The sequence below is a fragment of the Thunnus thynnus genome, chromosome 10, assembly GCF_963924715.1.
Source record: "Thunnus thynnus chromosome 10, fThuThy2.1, whole genome shotgun sequence".
Lineage (NCBI taxonomy): Eukaryota > Metazoa > Chordata > Actinopteri > Scombriformes > Scombridae > Thunnus > Thunnus thynnus.
The window spans coordinates 5,957,480-5,974,504 of record NC_089526.1 but is presented as its reverse complement, the minus strand read 5'-3'; the positions used below and the strand labels follow the sequence as shown (position 1 = coordinate 5,974,504).

At 39.8% G+C, this 17,025-nt stretch overlaps 2 protein-coding genes across 3 annotated transcripts; one reads left to right on the top strand and one right to left on the bottom strand.

Moving 5' to 3' along the window:
* The first annotated feature begins 3,989 nt into the window (after positions 1–3,989).
* Positions 3,990–5,731, top strand: LOC137190894 (leucine-rich repeat-containing protein 72). Of its 2 annotated transcripts, XM_067600618.1 has the most exons (7): positions 3,990–4,104; positions 4,222–4,295; positions 4,413–4,482; positions 4,574–4,655; positions 5,051–5,164; positions 5,263–5,352; positions 5,508–5,731. In XM_067600618.1, exons 1-7 carry the CDS (start codon positions 4,090–4,092, stop codon positions 5,603–5,605), a joined length of 543 nt encoding a protein of 180 aa, XP_067456719.1. In that variant the 5' UTR covers positions 3,990–4,089; the 3' UTR covers positions 5,606–5,731. The 2 variants fall into 2 exon arrangements, with proteins under 2 accessions (XP_067456719.1, XP_067456720.1); XM_067600619.1 differs by lacking the exon at positions 5,263–5,352.
* An 863-nt stretch (positions 5,732–6,594) lies between these two features.
* ankmy2a (ankyrin repeat and MYND domain containing 2a) lies at positions 6,595–15,948 on the bottom strand. The gene is made up of 10 exons (XM_067600615.1): positions 15,731–15,948; positions 14,141–14,205; positions 12,560–12,698; positions 12,316–12,414; positions 11,400–11,560; positions 9,999–10,213; positions 9,058–9,193; positions 8,743–8,871; positions 8,486–8,615; positions 6,595–7,620 (listed from the first exon to the last, which is right to left on the bottom strand). The coding sequence occupies exons 1-10, from the start codon at positions 15,795–15,797 to the stop codon at positions 7,487–7,489; spliced, it is 1,275 nt and encodes a 424-aa protein (XP_067456716.1). The 5' UTR covers positions 15,798–15,948; the 3' UTR covers positions 6,595–7,486.
* Between the last annotated feature and the right edge of the window lie 1,077 nt (positions 15,949–17,025).

Sequence of the window (17,025 nt, the reverse complement as noted above, 5' to 3'; positions counted from 1 at the left end):
ATAAAGCACCGAGAAATATGCGCTCTGTCTAGAACGAGCTGGACTCTTCTGGGTTATGAACAGCTTCTCATGTGCATGTGGAAAAGTGTTTGCACCAGATATCTTTCAACAACCTTCCCAACTTCAACAAAAACGTGTTTAAATAATTTGAGAATACCGCAAAATGATTCATTATTAGCCTGTTTCTTTTAACATAACCGGGTACCGGAGGTGCTCAGTGCATGTACGAACAAATCTTTTTAACACTGAATCATCAAACTGAGCCGATTATACTGAATCATCATTGTCATTGACCGAATCGTTAGCTTTTATCAGTGGAGCTCGACTCACTGGTGACTGAGAGCACCATCCATTGTGAGCCTGTTATATCCTCATTAAAAGCTTAAACACAGCAAAAGCCACAGATGCAACCATAATGTGATTACTGTCACAAATATGCGGCTGCTGAGCTGTTAACCTGAAAAACAGTCTTGTATAGACTCATATTTGTCATGAACTGAGCATAAAAGCTTGAACAAACGTGTTGTTCACTTATTGTTGTGCAAAAAGAGGAATTAGTCAGTGAATCTTTGGTTCCTGATGTAGAAAAACTTCAATTAGTTTCCAATCATTAGACAATTTTGCCAAATTTTCTCAGAACTCATTAAAAATCATAAATCTCTCACATCTGTCGTGTTGCCCGACTGTGTCAGACAAATCTTAAAAATTATTGCAAACACTATTTGACCCTGATCCGATCCTCAGCTGCTCATTTATCACCGCTGTCTTCAGCAGTGATGGAGAATGAATCACACGTGTGTGGTTGTGTGTGTGTGTGTGTGTGTGTGTGTGTACGCAGCTGACGATTTAAGACACCAACTCATGTTTTGCCTTCTGGTTAGTTTCCCATACTAGATACTCTCCACGTCGTGACTTGCCTCTCTCAGGGCACACGTTTAATTCAGAAATGAAAGATGATATTGTCTAAGTATAATTTGCTGTCTGTCTACGCCATCCAGCCTCTGCCTAGCCTCTCAATCCCTGTCAGTTACACGTCTGATGATTCGAGTGCCCAGACTAACTGGAGTCTTTGTGTGTCCACTGTTCAAAACAAGGAGAGATATAATTACTTTTGTGGGGGGAACATTCAATCCAGGCTTGTCTTACTGATTTGAAAAGAGGCGTCGTGCGGAGACACTAATTGTTGCTCATGCGAATGAAAGCTGATACGCACATCACTTGTCTGTTCGGCGTTATTACCACACAAGCACTTTTTTTTTTTTTTTTAGGGCTGTGGTGAGAGGTGTAGTAGGCCTGAGGTGGTGTGTTTTCTTTTGCTGAGTGAAAGGTTGTTGTTTGAATCAGCGGAAAATTCAGCAATACTACAGTGTTAAAAAGAAATAAAGCTATTAAGTATTGAGTAAGAGTACTGCATTCATAGGTTAGGTTAAAGTACAGATGTATGTATTCAAGTATTCAAAGTAGCCACTGTGAAAAAATAGAGTGTAGTTTTGCAGCCAGTTTAAAATATCACTTTGAATTTTGTGTATTTTCAAGAATTGCAGATCAGAAGAGGAAGAAAGGGAGAAATGAAAGAAATCATTTAGGAAAGAAGGGAGGAAATAAATAAAAGGGAAAGAAGGATGAAAAGAACAAAATGTTTAATCCATCTCTTACAGTTTTGCACTTTTTGGTTTTGGAAAGATAAAACAACCCTCCTGTTGAACCCTTTAAATGTAGAGTTATATCGGACAATTGCTGTTGCCGAGAAGGAGTTAAGCTAACGTTCAATCTTAGCATCCAAAGTTGTAGCTACTAGGAAGATGTAGACTAATAGAAATACCAGAACCTTAAAGGACAGGCTCACAGTCAAGTGCCCAAATTAACACTGAAAGAGGTTTTCCTCGCGGTAATCATTCTTCCTGTTCATGCTGGCCGTTAGAAGATCCCCTTCATAATGCATTTACAAGCCTCCTTCTGTGCAAAAAATTTATTTAAAAGTTTATCTAAAGCTAATATGAAGCTTCGGTGGTCCGAATGAGTCAAATCAAGTAGATATCTTTCAACTTTACAGTCTTTTTAGTGCCAAAGTCCCTCTTTTTTGATACTGTATAAGCTTCACATCAACTTTTAAATGCATTTTTGCACAAAACGACTGTGGGTTTTATCCCCCATCGCTGACATTGAAAGCACATTTGAAGGGGGATCTTTTAATAGCCAGTATGAATAGGAGGAATGATTACAGCGAGGAAAACCTCTTTCACTGCTCATGTGGGCACCTGAATGTTGTTTTAAGACACACTTGAAAAAATTGTGAACCCGTCCTTTAAAACTGTACTTGAGTAAATAATTCTGGTTTCAAGTGTCCTCAGCAGCTGAACTCAGTCTGTCGTTAAACTTCACCCTCAGTTTGCTGTTATTGTTTCCTCTCTCTTTTGTTTCTCCTCAAACAGCGACACCAGAGACTCTTTCACTCCACTTCCGAGAGAAAATAAAGGACAACATGGCCAACTCTTCTCAGAAGACTGTTTACACTTCGACGCCCTTCTTAGCTTCTTACGGTGCCGGGTTAAATGAATGCTGAAAAGTGAATATGATAGGCCCCCCCGGCTTTTGTCTTCTCACTGTGTAAAGAAACAGAAAGCTGAGAGCCGACTGCCTTCTCTGTGCACACACACAGACCGGCAGTGAGACTCCGCTGCAGGAATTCAGTTGCCCGTAACCCTCATGGGAAGTGAAAGGTGGCTGGGTTAATAGCATATTGACAAGCAGCATGGCGGGAGTGTGTGCATGATCAGGAAGCGCCCACATGCGGTAAATGGGAGGTGTGGCGAGGGCGACCGGAAAGGGGGACAAAAGGAATGCACAACACCTGGAACAAAGCCAAGACAGAAAGGTCACCGTGGCAAGAGTTTGGAAAGGATCCCAACCAAAGACAGACAAAAGATGGAGGGATGCGTCTCATTCACTTCCGTTTTACCCCTGAGATTGATCCGATGAGACACTCAATAGTACTTACACCATTATTATTGTAAAAAAAGAGACCCCAATATACTCATGGTGCTTTTATTAGTGGGTTGCATAACATCTGGTGGACATGGTTACGAATATTATAACTATATATGTGATAAAATCAAATTTTCCTGAGATTTCAACCACATCTCATGGTTTTCATCAGTGAATAGAACTGGCCCAGGTGTCATCAAATGTCTTCAATGTGGAGACCTTTCACATCCAACACCAGGTTATGATCTCCACCACTGTATACAACCACATTCCTGAGCCAGCTCCCTTTGCTGATGAAGACCATGAGATGATGGTTAAAAGCTCGGAAAAAGCTCAGAAAAAGCTAATATAATAAAATAATTCTAACATATTTACAACTATAACAACTTTCCAATAAACCTTACTGAAACTATCAGTACATTCAGCTAGAGATTGAATGTATCGTTTGACATAATCAGCTCAGAAAAGTTTAGCATCTCGCTTGTAAATGTTGATTTATGAATGTAAAATTTGGTTAAAATAACTGATAAACTAATCAGTTAAAACCAAGAGCAAGATTCCCTTTTATATTCAACATGTGAGTGACAATATCTCCGTAAAATGAAAGCCAGTAGACGCAGAGTAAAGAGAGCCTTCACTGGCTTTGAGTGAGGAGAAGTGATCTGTTTTGCTTTCAATCACACGAGTAAGATGTGGAGGGTTTTATTTCAAACAGTCACCACATCCTGCACCCTGCTTCTGGCTGAAAGCGTGTGTCAGTAAAATCAGCTGTTTGGCTGAAAATAAAAGGAAAAACTGTTGGACTTCAGCTGCACACAGTTAGGAACCACAGTGTGAATAAACCTTAAAAAACTAACCTAAATTGACCTTGTTTGCCTTTTAATTCTAGTGAAATGTTGCCCTCTGCTGGGCATCTGCTGTCACTGCTGATGAATGATACATATCTGACTTTACTGATCTAGTTTATCAAAAAAAAAACCCCAACTAGATCTAATCCAATCACACATTTTTTAAAACTAAAAGAATTCTTTGTTGTTGTGATTTCAAGCACAACAGCAGAGTTTCCCGGCAACAGCTGGTCTTGAAATCCAAAGGTGGCAGACAATGGAGGTATCCAAGGTAAGACAGCTTTCTATCAAACACTGACAAAAGATAGCAAAGATTAGATCAGCGAAGGCACATACGTGTAAATCGTATAGGTTACTTGTATTTTATCTTCTCTTGCACTGTACACAGGACATCCAGGACTCTCTTCAGAAGTGTGGAATAAGAAGGGATGTTGATGTTTGGCAAATCAGCCTCACCAGGAAGTAAGGCAAACTTTTCTTGTTCTTCTCACTGCAGCTGCTGGGAAAATTGCTTTGCTAAAATGATTTTTACAAAACAAGAGCCCACTTTGATGTAATATTTGCCGTTTTGCTGAGCAGAAAACTCACCGGTGTTCCTGACTTATCAAGATTTCACTTTCTGAGGAAGCTGTGGCTGAATAACAACAAGGTAGATTTCTGTACAGCTCTGTAGATTTCATCAACAACTTATTTTATAGAAAGACCCAAAGAGTAATACGTTATTATTCTGACTCTTTCAGATCAGAGAGCTCAGCTGTCGCTCCCTCAACTGCTGCTTGACCGAACTTTACCTTCAAAATAACAACATCAAGTCTATTTCTGGTGATTCTTGTATCTCCTGACTGGACGATCGTCTGGAATATAGCTATAAAAGAGAGATTTTTACCGACCTGTGGCACAAAACGGCCTAAAATCTGAGGAAATATTCTGGTTTATTACAAATCAATTTTCAAACTCTAGTCTGTTTTGGATGTGGTTTTACAAGGCTGTTGCAGTTCCTAATTGTTATAGAAGATTGAGCATTTAATGCAAAACACTTATGCTGCTCAGATTCCAACAGTAAAGGACTGATTGTATATTTTTCCAGGTATTCATTTGTGCAGCTGTGTTATTGCTAAGCAAGGCAATCAGTGCTGAAAAAGAGTTTTTTTATGGATAAATCTTAAAAAAGAAGACAATATGGATCCATGTCTATCTGAATTGTGTCTTCCATACAGGGGCCTTAAATCATCTGACCTGCCTCCGGCTTCTTTTTCTCCACAACAACCAGATCAGAGGGCTGGACGACACGGTGCACGAGCTCAGGAAGATGCAGCAGCTCCAAACTGCCAGTTAGTGATTTTACAGTCACATCAATCAATCAATGACTTTTATCCTCAGATGGAGAAACATGACTCTTTGATTTTGTTCGATGGGGGCTTCTGTGCAGCTTTTTTCCTCAATCCCATTTCCCATGAACCCGGGTATCGCCACCATGTGATCCACTACTTGCCTTCTATTCAGGTGTTAGACAGAAAAGGTGAGATATGAAGACCATTAGAGGGAAACAGCTGATCTATACAAACCTGCAAGATTTCACAATTTGTCATTATAAAATATCACTTTGCCTCTTTATTGCTCTTACAGTTTTTGTTAAAATTCATCAGAGGTTTGGTATCTTTCTGTTGTTGTCAGAGGTGAAGTCGGTGGAGAGGAGGAGGTCCTTCCAGATGCACAGCCAGGATCGCCATCGTGTCCTTCAGTCCGTGGCCTTCGGCAGACGAGTCTCATAACCCGCAAGCAGAGAGCAGGATGTTGGCTGGTTGCTGGTTCCTCAACAAATCAGTGTTTGTCATTTACTTTGCAGAAACAGTCCAACCATTACACAGTGCAAAGATGTGTTTGCAGTGTTTTAATAACTCTGATCTGCTCAACAAGCTTCATAGTTATCAGTCAAAAACACACTACAGCACGACACACTGTTTTGGACCTGACCTGACCTGACCTGACCTTCGGAAGCTTTATGAGAACTTTCTAGAATAACCAGGGTGTCGTTTCTGGATAGAAACACTTATGTTGAAGAGAAGAAGCAGAAGAAGAAGTTTCATCAGTTGATGGTTTCTGCAGGGTTCACCGAGTATAACTGACCTTTTTTATACCACATAAAATGCAATTTAACACCTTTTTCAACATCATACCAACTAAAGTATGAAAGTATGTTAGAAAACCAGTTGGGACGATATGGCCTAGAATTATTTATTAATATATCACTTTTTTTCAGTGCTTCCCAGCAGTATATAAAGATAATTCCTGATGACATTGATGTGACCTGGATAAGCAGCAGAAAACTGATGGATGGATTAACCAATTATGAATGATTTAAGTTTTTGCTAAGATCTTCACTTGTCTATTGTAAGTAGATGAGTTTCCTAGTTATTGTAGCTGCAGTAGTGACTGTTTGCTGCAGGTCTGATGGTGACGACAAACAGCTTCCTGCAGCACAATCCACTGTCGCACCGTCTCCCTTGTAGTTTATAGACGTAGTTTACGGGAGGAAGAAGTAGAAGTAACATTGCAAATGAAGCATTCAGAGCTGGATGAAGCTCTGGCTTTCGTCCGTTTGCATGTGTTCACCTCATGTTTTGCACCTTTAACCAACATAGACATCCAATATAACAGTATAAAAATAACAGAAAATCACAAAAAGCACATGTACACTTTCAAAAAAAGGGCATGGGAAAATGACTCAAACTGTGAAAAAGTCCAACAAATATCATCCAGATTGATTTGATGAAGCTGGTCTTTATTTAACATGATTAAGATAAATTTGTTTGACACTGTAGAAGCCATCAGCGTTCAGGACAAACAAAGCCTTATGTGTGACTTCTCTGTCCGTTCATGTTGCACAATAAACTGAAGAACATCAGTAATGATGATGCAGGTTTTTTTTTGTGCTGTGTAGAATCCTTCATCAACAAAAACGGATGTCGCACTTCGGGAGAAAACTTTCAGTTTGTTATAATTTGAAAAAACCTGAGCATAAGCATCATCTTCCACCATCCACACATGTTTTTAAAACTACCTTTTAGATGGTGAAAAATACAAATAAAGTCATGTCTTGTTATATAATATTTAAAATATACATTTTTTGGTCAATATTGTGCAGCCCCTCTATCCACTCAACGTCCACAATGAGGTTCAGTCAGTACAAAAGAACGTCCCCGTTAACGAATCAAGTATATTCTTTGCAAAGAACTGCTCTGATTGGCTACACAGTCACTTCCTTCGCACACAGGTTTGCTACAGTTTCTTAAGGCAGAATTACATTACAGTTTCATGGTTGATGTGAACATCTAGCTCTTCACATCTTCACTTAAAATTCCTCCCAGTGACCTCTACCACAAACACGCCAGCCTATATAATTTTCACACACACATATGACATTATATCATCTGAAAAATTAACATATAAAAATGACAAAAAAGATGACCGCTGTGGCACAAACCTTCCTCGTAGTGTCTCCTCTGCCTTGGCGGCAATCTCATGTCAATAATAAATATGGGTTCTTATCTCCTGCTGGACCAGTCCTTGTCTGGCTTTCAGTCTCACTGCCAGTTCGCTCTCTGTTTGTGGGTGCATGGATGTATTCTGGGACAGGCGGTTGCTGACATTCTTCAGTTGTCAGCGGCTGGGATGGGGGTGGGGTTTGGGGTTTCCGCTGCGGTGTCTGACGGGGCGGCTTCGCTGTTGGTCTCCACTGAGAGCTTCTCCATGGAGTTCGTGGCCTCCTGCGCTGCTGAACTCTCCTCTGAAACACAAAGACAGTACGGTTAGGTCTGAATCAAGCAACCTGAGGTGGTAGTCATCCATCGACAGTTTCATGATGTTTCCTGTTCTGTTCACGCCAGTTTCAGGAACGATACTTCCTCAACAAGAAGTTGATGTGTATGAAGAAGCTTTGATGTTCAGGTTTACATTACTCCAATAGATTTTTAAAGGTGCTATATATCACAACAGCTTGACTTTGACACATTTCACCAAAAAATAAAATTTGGTTGGTTGGTTAAAATTCCTTTTGCCTGCTTTTTATATCCTCATGCACCCAAAAGTTGTTGTATTTCATTACACATTGTCACACATTGCTCTATTGTTGGGAGAGCAAAATGATCAACTTTTGAAAATGGGTGAAAATGCAAATGAGCTGTTTGACAGTTACCCTGCAGAATATGTGCGCTACAAACTGTGTTCTTTAAATCCAATTTTGTCAAGCAAAACTCGGGAGAGACTCAACAAGGTCCACTTTAAGTGAGCCTGGTCAGGTTTCAATGTGCACCAGGTGTAGCTCATTTATGCTCCGTCACAAGAGGCTAACTTCGCTCGCTAACTCCCTTCACTTTAATCAGCAGGTGGCAAGCAAGACATGGGAACTTGGCTCAGGTCTTCAGGAGTTTATTAACTGACAAATAGCCTAAATTGAACACACACTGCACTGCTGCGTTCACAGCTATACTGCTAACATTACGGCATGGATCAGCCCCGTGACAGTAACTGTTAGACCGGGACGAGGTGCCGCTGATAACGGGAATATAAGCTGCCTTGCATAACTGAACACCTGCCACATTGCAATGTTGACTGGATGTATAAACCCTGTTTTAGTGTTTAATCAGAAGTACCTTTGCTCTGCTGCAGCCTCAGTTTGGCGGCTTCTGCCTCTTGCTTCTCTCTCTGCTCTTGGAGCTTCTTGCAAACTTTCTTGTGGGTGAACCAGTGCATCTTCTGACAGACTTGGTCACAGTAGATCACCTGGTCACAAACACAAGAGAGAAGAAATACCAGCAGCTGGGGTGAGATTAAGAATCCTTGAAGAAGTTATGAAAACAAAGCTTACTCATTCAAACATATAAACGATTATAGAAGCATCGAAGCTCACCATTTTACATATAGAGCATCTCTTCTCGGCTCCTTTCTCTCCACACGAGGTGCAGAACTCCGCGTCCATGAAACCGACCTGACCCGTGATGGCCTGAGTCAGCACTGACAGAGCTGTGGGGTCGTTACCCTGCGACGGCGGGAATTTCAAAAAGAAACAAGGACGAGAGAAATTATCAGCCATCTCACAAAAAACCACTAACAACATTAAGACGAGGCTCATTTACTGAATATATATTCCATCATGTCACAAAACACAAAGTCTGGAAGAAACACATTTTTTTTTTTGTTCAGTCTAGTCATCAGTCAAACTCACAATCTCCACGGGGGCGATGCTGCGGACCAGCTGCTGCAGCAGAGTAGCGTCACAGTAGGGGAACTTGCGGATGCACTCTCTGAGAAACTTCTCCTGGTACACCGGGAAGCCGTCGCTGTCCCGACCCTTCAGCAAACTGGATGAGACGGATCGAGGTGGAAATATGTCAGAAAGCGTGTTTTTGTCTTGTTAAAATATATTTTACAGACGCTTTGATATGTTTTGATCCTATAAGATTCCACTTCAGCTTCGTCTTCAGTGGGACTTTATAAGAACATGTGAGTCAAACGTGTTTAGGAAAGTTTAAAAGAAGAAGAAGAAGAAGTAGTTGCAGACTTTTTTAAGCTTTGAAAGCTTTGAAAATGTGGCAACAACAAAAAACAGTCCACATGTCTACAAAAAATAATCGTCACATCAACCGATAATGAAAATAATACTTAGTTACAGCCCTAACTGAGAATAGTGAGAATGCTACACTCTCCTACTTCTCACAGTTAATTTGATATTAACATAAGGCCTTTTCAGCGTGTCACTGACATATTGATGACTTTTATGTTCATGTTCCTTACAGCTTCATTCATATATGACAGGATATTAACAGAAATAGACAAAGCTCATGCCGTATTTAGCACCCTGAGAGAGAGAGCTGTGAATTTCAGTTAAAAATCAAGGAAGGAGACTTTTGTTTGTGCCTTAAAATTGGCTCTCAAAGAGTTTCTTACACTAATTATGTGCATAAGAGACGATGATGGAGATGTTAAATTTATGACCTTGTGCTGCTGCAGCCTTTACGCTAATCTGACGACAATCAGTTCAGACTCGTAACTTGTTGAAAGTGAAACAAAACCATTACTGAGAGAGCAACATGTTAAACTGTCATCAGATTAACATAAAAAGGGGAGCACGTCTGAGAGGAGAGTCTACATCACATACGGCCTGACCTCTTGATAAGGCCGTCCAGTTTGTCCTCGCGGTCCTTGAGGAAGGAGGCGCATTTCCCCAGCACGCAGCTGATGTAGTGCATCTTCATGGCCAGCACCTCGTTCATGTCCTGCTGCTTGATGCACTTCTCGCAGATGAGCTCCATCACCCGGCGGCATTTATCCAGAGCCTCCGCCTCCGCCAGCAGGGGGTTCTCCTTCACCAGCATCACCATCTGGAAACGAGAGATTCGTCAACAAGGAACAGATCTGCCCGCTTTGTTTTCTTGTTCTGTTCCACATGTGGTCAAAGTGTGTTGCCATCCTGTTCTTTCTGTTTATGTGCTAAAGCTGCGACGATTAAGTCGAATCGATTAGTTGACTGACAGAAAATTAGACACAACTATTTTAATAACCAAATAATGGTTTTAATCATTTCTTTTCTTCAAACGTGATGATTTGAAGCTGTGTCATACATGATAATATATTGAATATCTTTGGATTTTGGAGTGTTCATCAGATTTTAAAAAAAAGACATTTAAGGACATCATCATGAGCTGGGAATAAATTATCACCATTTTCTGGCATCATCTACTGCACAGAGCGCTACAAAAGTATTTTCACCATCAATCTGTAAATGTTTATGCTAATTTTGTACATAAAATGTCAAAAAAAGATGTCTTACAAACAAACTTTGTGGGGAAAAAGAAGCAGAGGCAAATAAATTTGGTTTAACTTAATCATCAAAAAGGAAAAAAAAAAAAAAAAAAAACTTCTTGTAAATTTAAATAGAGACCAGAAACACAGAAGGTAGAGCGAAGCCTCAACTATTTAATATACAAATAAAGCAGTGGAAATATAAAACACAACAAATATACATACATATCATGTTGTTCAGCTTGCAATTTCAAAATAAAACGTAATGCCTCCTTTCTTAAACTTCTGGACAATTAAAGATAATTTCAGAACTTCAAAAGTTTAACACTTAAAAGATTTGCAATTATCATTTTTGCTAAAACAGGAGGCGATGCTTCACCAAAAACAAATCTACACTCATTAAAGTGAAATAGATTGTATTGTTGGTGCTGCCCTACATGCTGTAAGCCAGACTGTAAAGACCTGAGAACATGCAGGTTCCTGATCAAACCAATCACTGCAGCAGCTCATTAGATTTCTAATGACTCGATGAAAGAGAAAATCAGCAAATATCAGCTGCTGGTGTGTTTAGATTTAGAGTCAGTCTGCTTAGTCCTATAGTTGTTAAGACCCACTAAACACATCATGAGTATCTCTCCTCTATTAATCATTTTCCAGGGAGAGAGGAAGTGGGAGTAAAAGCACAAAGATATGCATTTAGTCTGTTTAAATTAAAAGAAAAGAAAAAAAAAACTACATAACAGCTTCTGTCCAGTGGCGTCCTACCTTGACAGGGTTCAGGTTGGTGCTCATGATGACCTTGTGGAGGGGTCCGGCCAGTTTTGGCGGCAGCTTGGGTTCCTTCTCCAGACCCTGGGGTTTGGTGTAGTAGTCCAGCCTGGCGCGGGAGAAGAAGTTGTTGATCACGGTGACACAGTCGTGTTGCCCTGAGGAGGGAAAAAAGAGGAGACAGTTTGTTGTTTTTCCCGAGATGAATGTAATAGTTCTCACGTGTTTATGTTTACTATAAAACTGCACAAGTAGAATAACAACTTATGTCAAATTCAAGCCCAGAAATCTTGGCCCTTCCACCACGTACAGACTAGTTGGAGACAAACAACTCCGAATGTGTTTGATTTGGTCAGTCAGTTAATGTAGCACAAGCAGCAGTCCAATACTGGCGAAAGCTGCTACTTGAAATGATTGATCTCTGCCAGTTGCTCCAGTGCCAGCAGTCTTTTTAAGCTTTCCAGTACACATGAACTCAAAGGGTCATGGACCCAGTCAAACTGCACAAAAGACTCCAATGGAAAATAACGGCTAAATCTCTCCTCAAGAATTTTCAGATGTTAAGAGATAAGGTCAGCAAGTGTGAATGCCGTTTGAATAATGTTCACTGACACGAGGGAATCATCTCAAGCTTGCCCTGTTCCACGAAGGAGCGCCAGAGTCTGAGCTCTGATCTGAAAAAGTCACGCAATTTGTCAGAGGAGGTGAGAATATTTTCTTCCTCGCCTTGCATTTTAAGTGTTCGGTTCACCGAGATGTCAAAAAGAAAAAACAACAAAAAAAACAAAACATGCCGGCCAAGTACGCGAGTTTCGCACACCCTCGCACATCTGCAGTCAACTCGAATATGTAGAACTCTCGCGTGTCAGGAATGTTGTACTCTCGACCCGTACCGTCGGCCAAAACCACGTACCGACGAATGCAGCCATTTGCGCGGCCGTCCTTCCGACAGAGTTGACCACGTCTGTTTCCGCCCCGGCGTCCAACATCATCCACGTGATGTCAGTCTTCCCTGCAGGCACAGAGGAAGAGGAGTCAGAACACAAACATGGAAGAATTTTTTCCATTAAAAAAAAAAGAAAAACACACACAGATGGGATTTCAGTTCTGCTGCTGTGATGGACGACACTGACGTCTCAAACCGACAGACAGCGTACCTGACAGGCCTGCGAACATCAGCGCTGTGTATCCGTGCTCGTGTTCGTTGCAGTTCACGTCCGCCCCGTGTTGCAGCAGCAGCTTGCACATGTCTGCTTTTCCTTTATAAGCAGCGTGCATGAGAGGGGTCATCCCGTACTGTGGGAGAGACAAAAGATATGACTTCTACCTGAAGAAAAACTGGGGAAAAATGAGGTACTACACAAAACATTAGTAAGGTTTAATAACTGAGCATTTTCATAAAAGTCGACAACAAACAAAAATACTTTTCAACATAGAATAAGAGAATAATGGTGCTCCTAATGGTTTCAATAAAGACTTTAAACTGTTTTTGTGTATTTTGTATTTTTCATGATCTATTTCTGTGTTTTTCTAATGATATATCTGTTATTATATTATACAATCCCAGTCAAAACTTAATTTCCCATTTATTTGAATGAGAAAGTGTGTCCAAACTTTTGACTCTTACTGTTTGTTAAGCTAAAATATTCAAGTCTAAGGCTGCAATTAACGATTATTTTCATCCATTTAGTCGTTTGGTCTATAAAAATGGTGAAAAATGTTGATGACTGTTTTCCAAAGGCAAAGATGACAACTTCAAATGTCTTATTTTGTCCCAACCAACAGTTCACAACCCGAAGATGTTCAGTTTACTGTCATAGAAGACTAAACAAACCAGAGAATATTCACATTTGAGAAGCTGCAATCTGAGAATTTGGACTCAAAACAATGAATCATTTAGCCAAGCAGTCGGTGTCGCAGCTCTGATTCAGTTGGCCTGATAAAGACAATTATGCTTGAAGGTTTTTCATGTGTTCTTCAGTCACTGTACTGATGATCAGTCACAAATAGGAGAACTTGTTTTATGAACGTCAGCTGAACTCTAAGCTGCATTTTTCTGGGCAGTTTTTCTACATATAACAGCTTATAAATTTATCGAGGCAGCTTTCAAGTCACTGACTCATATTGAGCTACATGTACGTAAAGAGAAACCACATTTATATCATTTATAACATACACGGTGTCTTCTACTAGGAATGTCTGGTGCAGTATGTTTGCCAGTGAGCGAAGACAATGTTTGCCTCATAATTTAACGGTATTTTTTTTTCCTCCTCAAAGAGGGAAAGAGCAGAATGTCCTGAAGCTACTGAAGTACCGAGAAGTCACACACAGCATTCATTACTTCAACCCTAACACATCATCCGTTTTCAAACATCTGATTTTGACAGGCGGACATAACAGACTTGAAGAAAGAAAGGAAGAGAAAGACATGAAGGACCTCCTCTAAAGCCCTTCAGTGAGAGTCCTCTTGTCTCACACATATGTCAGCGAACAAAGGAAGACCTCTGTCAAAAGATCTTACCATGTGTTTTGTCTTCTGCAAAATTTAACTCTAGTCCTGAAATGCTGCCGGCAATACTTTGTAGGACAAGCATCCATTTGTGGCTCTGATGTATTTGTAATTTTTTTATTTTTGACATTTCTGCACTGATGATTGTGTTTAAGTAAGCTTATGTTTTTCACAATGGAAAAAAAGACAAACTCTATAAAACTGGTCACAGTCAAACATGCTTTGTTACCTCATCCAAACAGTTGACCCGAACATCCTTACAGCCCAGCAGTCTTGAGGCTTCTTGAACGTTTCCTACAAGCACAAAATTCAATGTTACTGCTGTATAAAGACGACACCGGCAGTTAAAGCAGTTCTGAGTAAACCCACCTCTTTTTTGAGCATGCAGATTACACTTTTGTAATGAATTTACCTATTATAATTTAATTGTTACATAGTTCATACTCTTATGAATCTACAATGCAAACACTTCCACATGAACTACACAGCTCAACAGGGAAACACTGTCTGAGGAAACACAAAGGGAATTTGATGTTAAAATGTGGCAGATGTCCACTTGTTATGACTAACTCAGACTGCTGAAGCCTCATATAAGCTCCAGAAAAACTTTTAAATACTTTTTCTTGCACAAAAATGACTTTGTGGACTCACTGTGGATTTTGGCCCCCCATCACTTAAAAATGTTTTTCTTAAAACCTAGACATCATTTTCAACTACCAGCTGAAATTTGATAAACACATCAAGGCAGTTCTTCAGTCCTGCTAATTTCACATGAGGATTATTACAAAAATACATTTCATGTTATATTTCCAGCAGTTGGACGTGGTTATACATGCTTTTACCTAGACTACTATAATGCTTTTTATTCCTGCCACAGCCAAGATGCTGTTACTCGGTTACAGTTAGTCCAAAACTCTGCAGCAAGATCACTCACTAAGACCTCATAGCACTCTCACATCACCCGGTTCTGATTAAATTTAGGATTCAAGATCCTCCTCCTCATCTATAAGGCTTTAACTGATCTTACTCCAGAGTATAGAGTATATTAGTGAACTACTACTGCCTTATACTTCTGCTTGGCCCCTCAGGTCCCCTGAGCAAGGCCTGCTGGTTGTACCTTGTTCAAGACTGAACACATGAGGGGACTGTGGATTTGCTGTCCTGGGTCCCAGGCTGTGGACCAGTCTGGGAGTCAGGTCAGCAAACTCTTTTTGGTGTTTTAAGTCACAGCTGAAGACCTATTTTTTTAAAGTGTGCTTGAGTTATCATGTACACTATTTTGATTTATGATGAACTGTTTTTTGTTTTTATTGTGCTATGTATTCTGTTTTATGTTTCTTTAATTCATATTTTCTTCTTTTAACAGTTTATCTTTTTGTAAAGCACTTTATAACCCAGGTTTTGAAAAGTGCTACATGACTAAAATTGTATTTATTTACTTAAGGCAATCTTTTAACAGCCAATAAGAACAGGAGGAACGATTACAGTGAGGAAACCCTCGTTCAGTGTTCGTATGGACACCTGACCTGTTGTCTGTTTTAAGACAGACTTTAAAAATTGTGAATCTCTCCTTTAAGGCAGCAGCAGAATAGAGCTTCTTGTGCACATGATTAGCTGTTAGCCTACGTTAATTGTTACTAAGCTTTGTTAGCAATCTAATATCTCAGTTAATTGGTGTGATCTAACAAGAGAATTACCGAGCACCACAAGTGTCATGCTGACTTTACTGTCTGTATTATTTATGTCGTAATTAAATCATATAAGCTAACAGGAGCTAACCTCGGTTCTTCATGGATTAGCGTTAGCAGAAGAGGCTTACCTGCAGTGATAACCTCAAACAATTCCTTTTCACTTGAAGACAAATCTCCCTTCTTAGGAGCCGACATGTTGCTGATTAATAGTTTTATAAGCGGACTATAACGGCACAAATAAAACGCGTGGCTCCTGGTTAAAACACGTTTTCCGTGGATGTGACTGACTGCTGATGCTCGGGCATGAAGGCTAGCTCAGGTCGAGCTGTCATTTGGAATGTACCACTGCGTACTGTTAGTAGGGGTGACTTAGGTTACAGCCGAAATTACTTTATTCCGTCAACTCGAGCAGATTTTTGTAAATAATATGACAAATATACACTAATAAATATGTTCAGAATAAAAAATGGTAAAATTAATCACCCCTAGTCAAAACGCCACATTTAGCACAATCACAACGGATGTGCATCCCCCCTGCTCTTTCGCTTAAATAACCCCTTCCAAGAAATTCTAGAAAGTGTAGAAAGTTCTTGCAGAATTAAAAACGCTTCACAATTGACCACATGTCAGGACAACATGTATGTCTTAAGAGAGGTTTCATCTTCATGGACAGGTGTCAGTCTTCATCTATAGGCCACAATAAAGAGATGAAAGAGTCACATTTTTAAATGATACTTTAAAAACCAATGTGTTAGAAGGATAAATACACAAAACAGGTATGGAACGCAAATAAGGTCCTTGCATAAAGTATAATTCTTTTGCAATTATTTACGTCGTATCATGAAAAACCCCATTTTTCGGGGTATTTCAAGATTTCATTGTCTTAAGAAGTACAATACAATTCAGTGCGCTAAAGTGTCCGCTTGTTCTATTATCTCACTTGTGCAAAGAAATTTGAAACAGAGAAAGAAAGAAAGAAAGAAAGAAAGAAAGAAAGAAAGGTGTTGCTCACCGAAAATCAGACCAAAGGCAGAAGTCCAGTTTATAGTTCAGGTCCGACATAGAATCACCAGGGGAGATGTAAGTGTCCTCTGGGATCACAGACTGCAGACAGTCAACGACTGAAAACAGTTTGACACCAAATGTTAAATATCATAATAAAGTTTGTTTTAACTGGCCAAATGATCTTTGGTCCGCTAGAATTAAAGCTAAAGCTACAATTCCTACAATAGTCTTTCTTTAACAGTTTTACCTGTCTGTCTACCCGAGCCATTGTCACTCTTTACCTTCATCTACTGTACAGACAGTCGAGTTACACCAAAAAAAGAAAAGAAAAAGAAAATGATTAATCTTCACATTTATTATCAGACACGTTTTATTTCAGATTATATAGGTGTTTATGATAATGTGCCTAAATATTCAC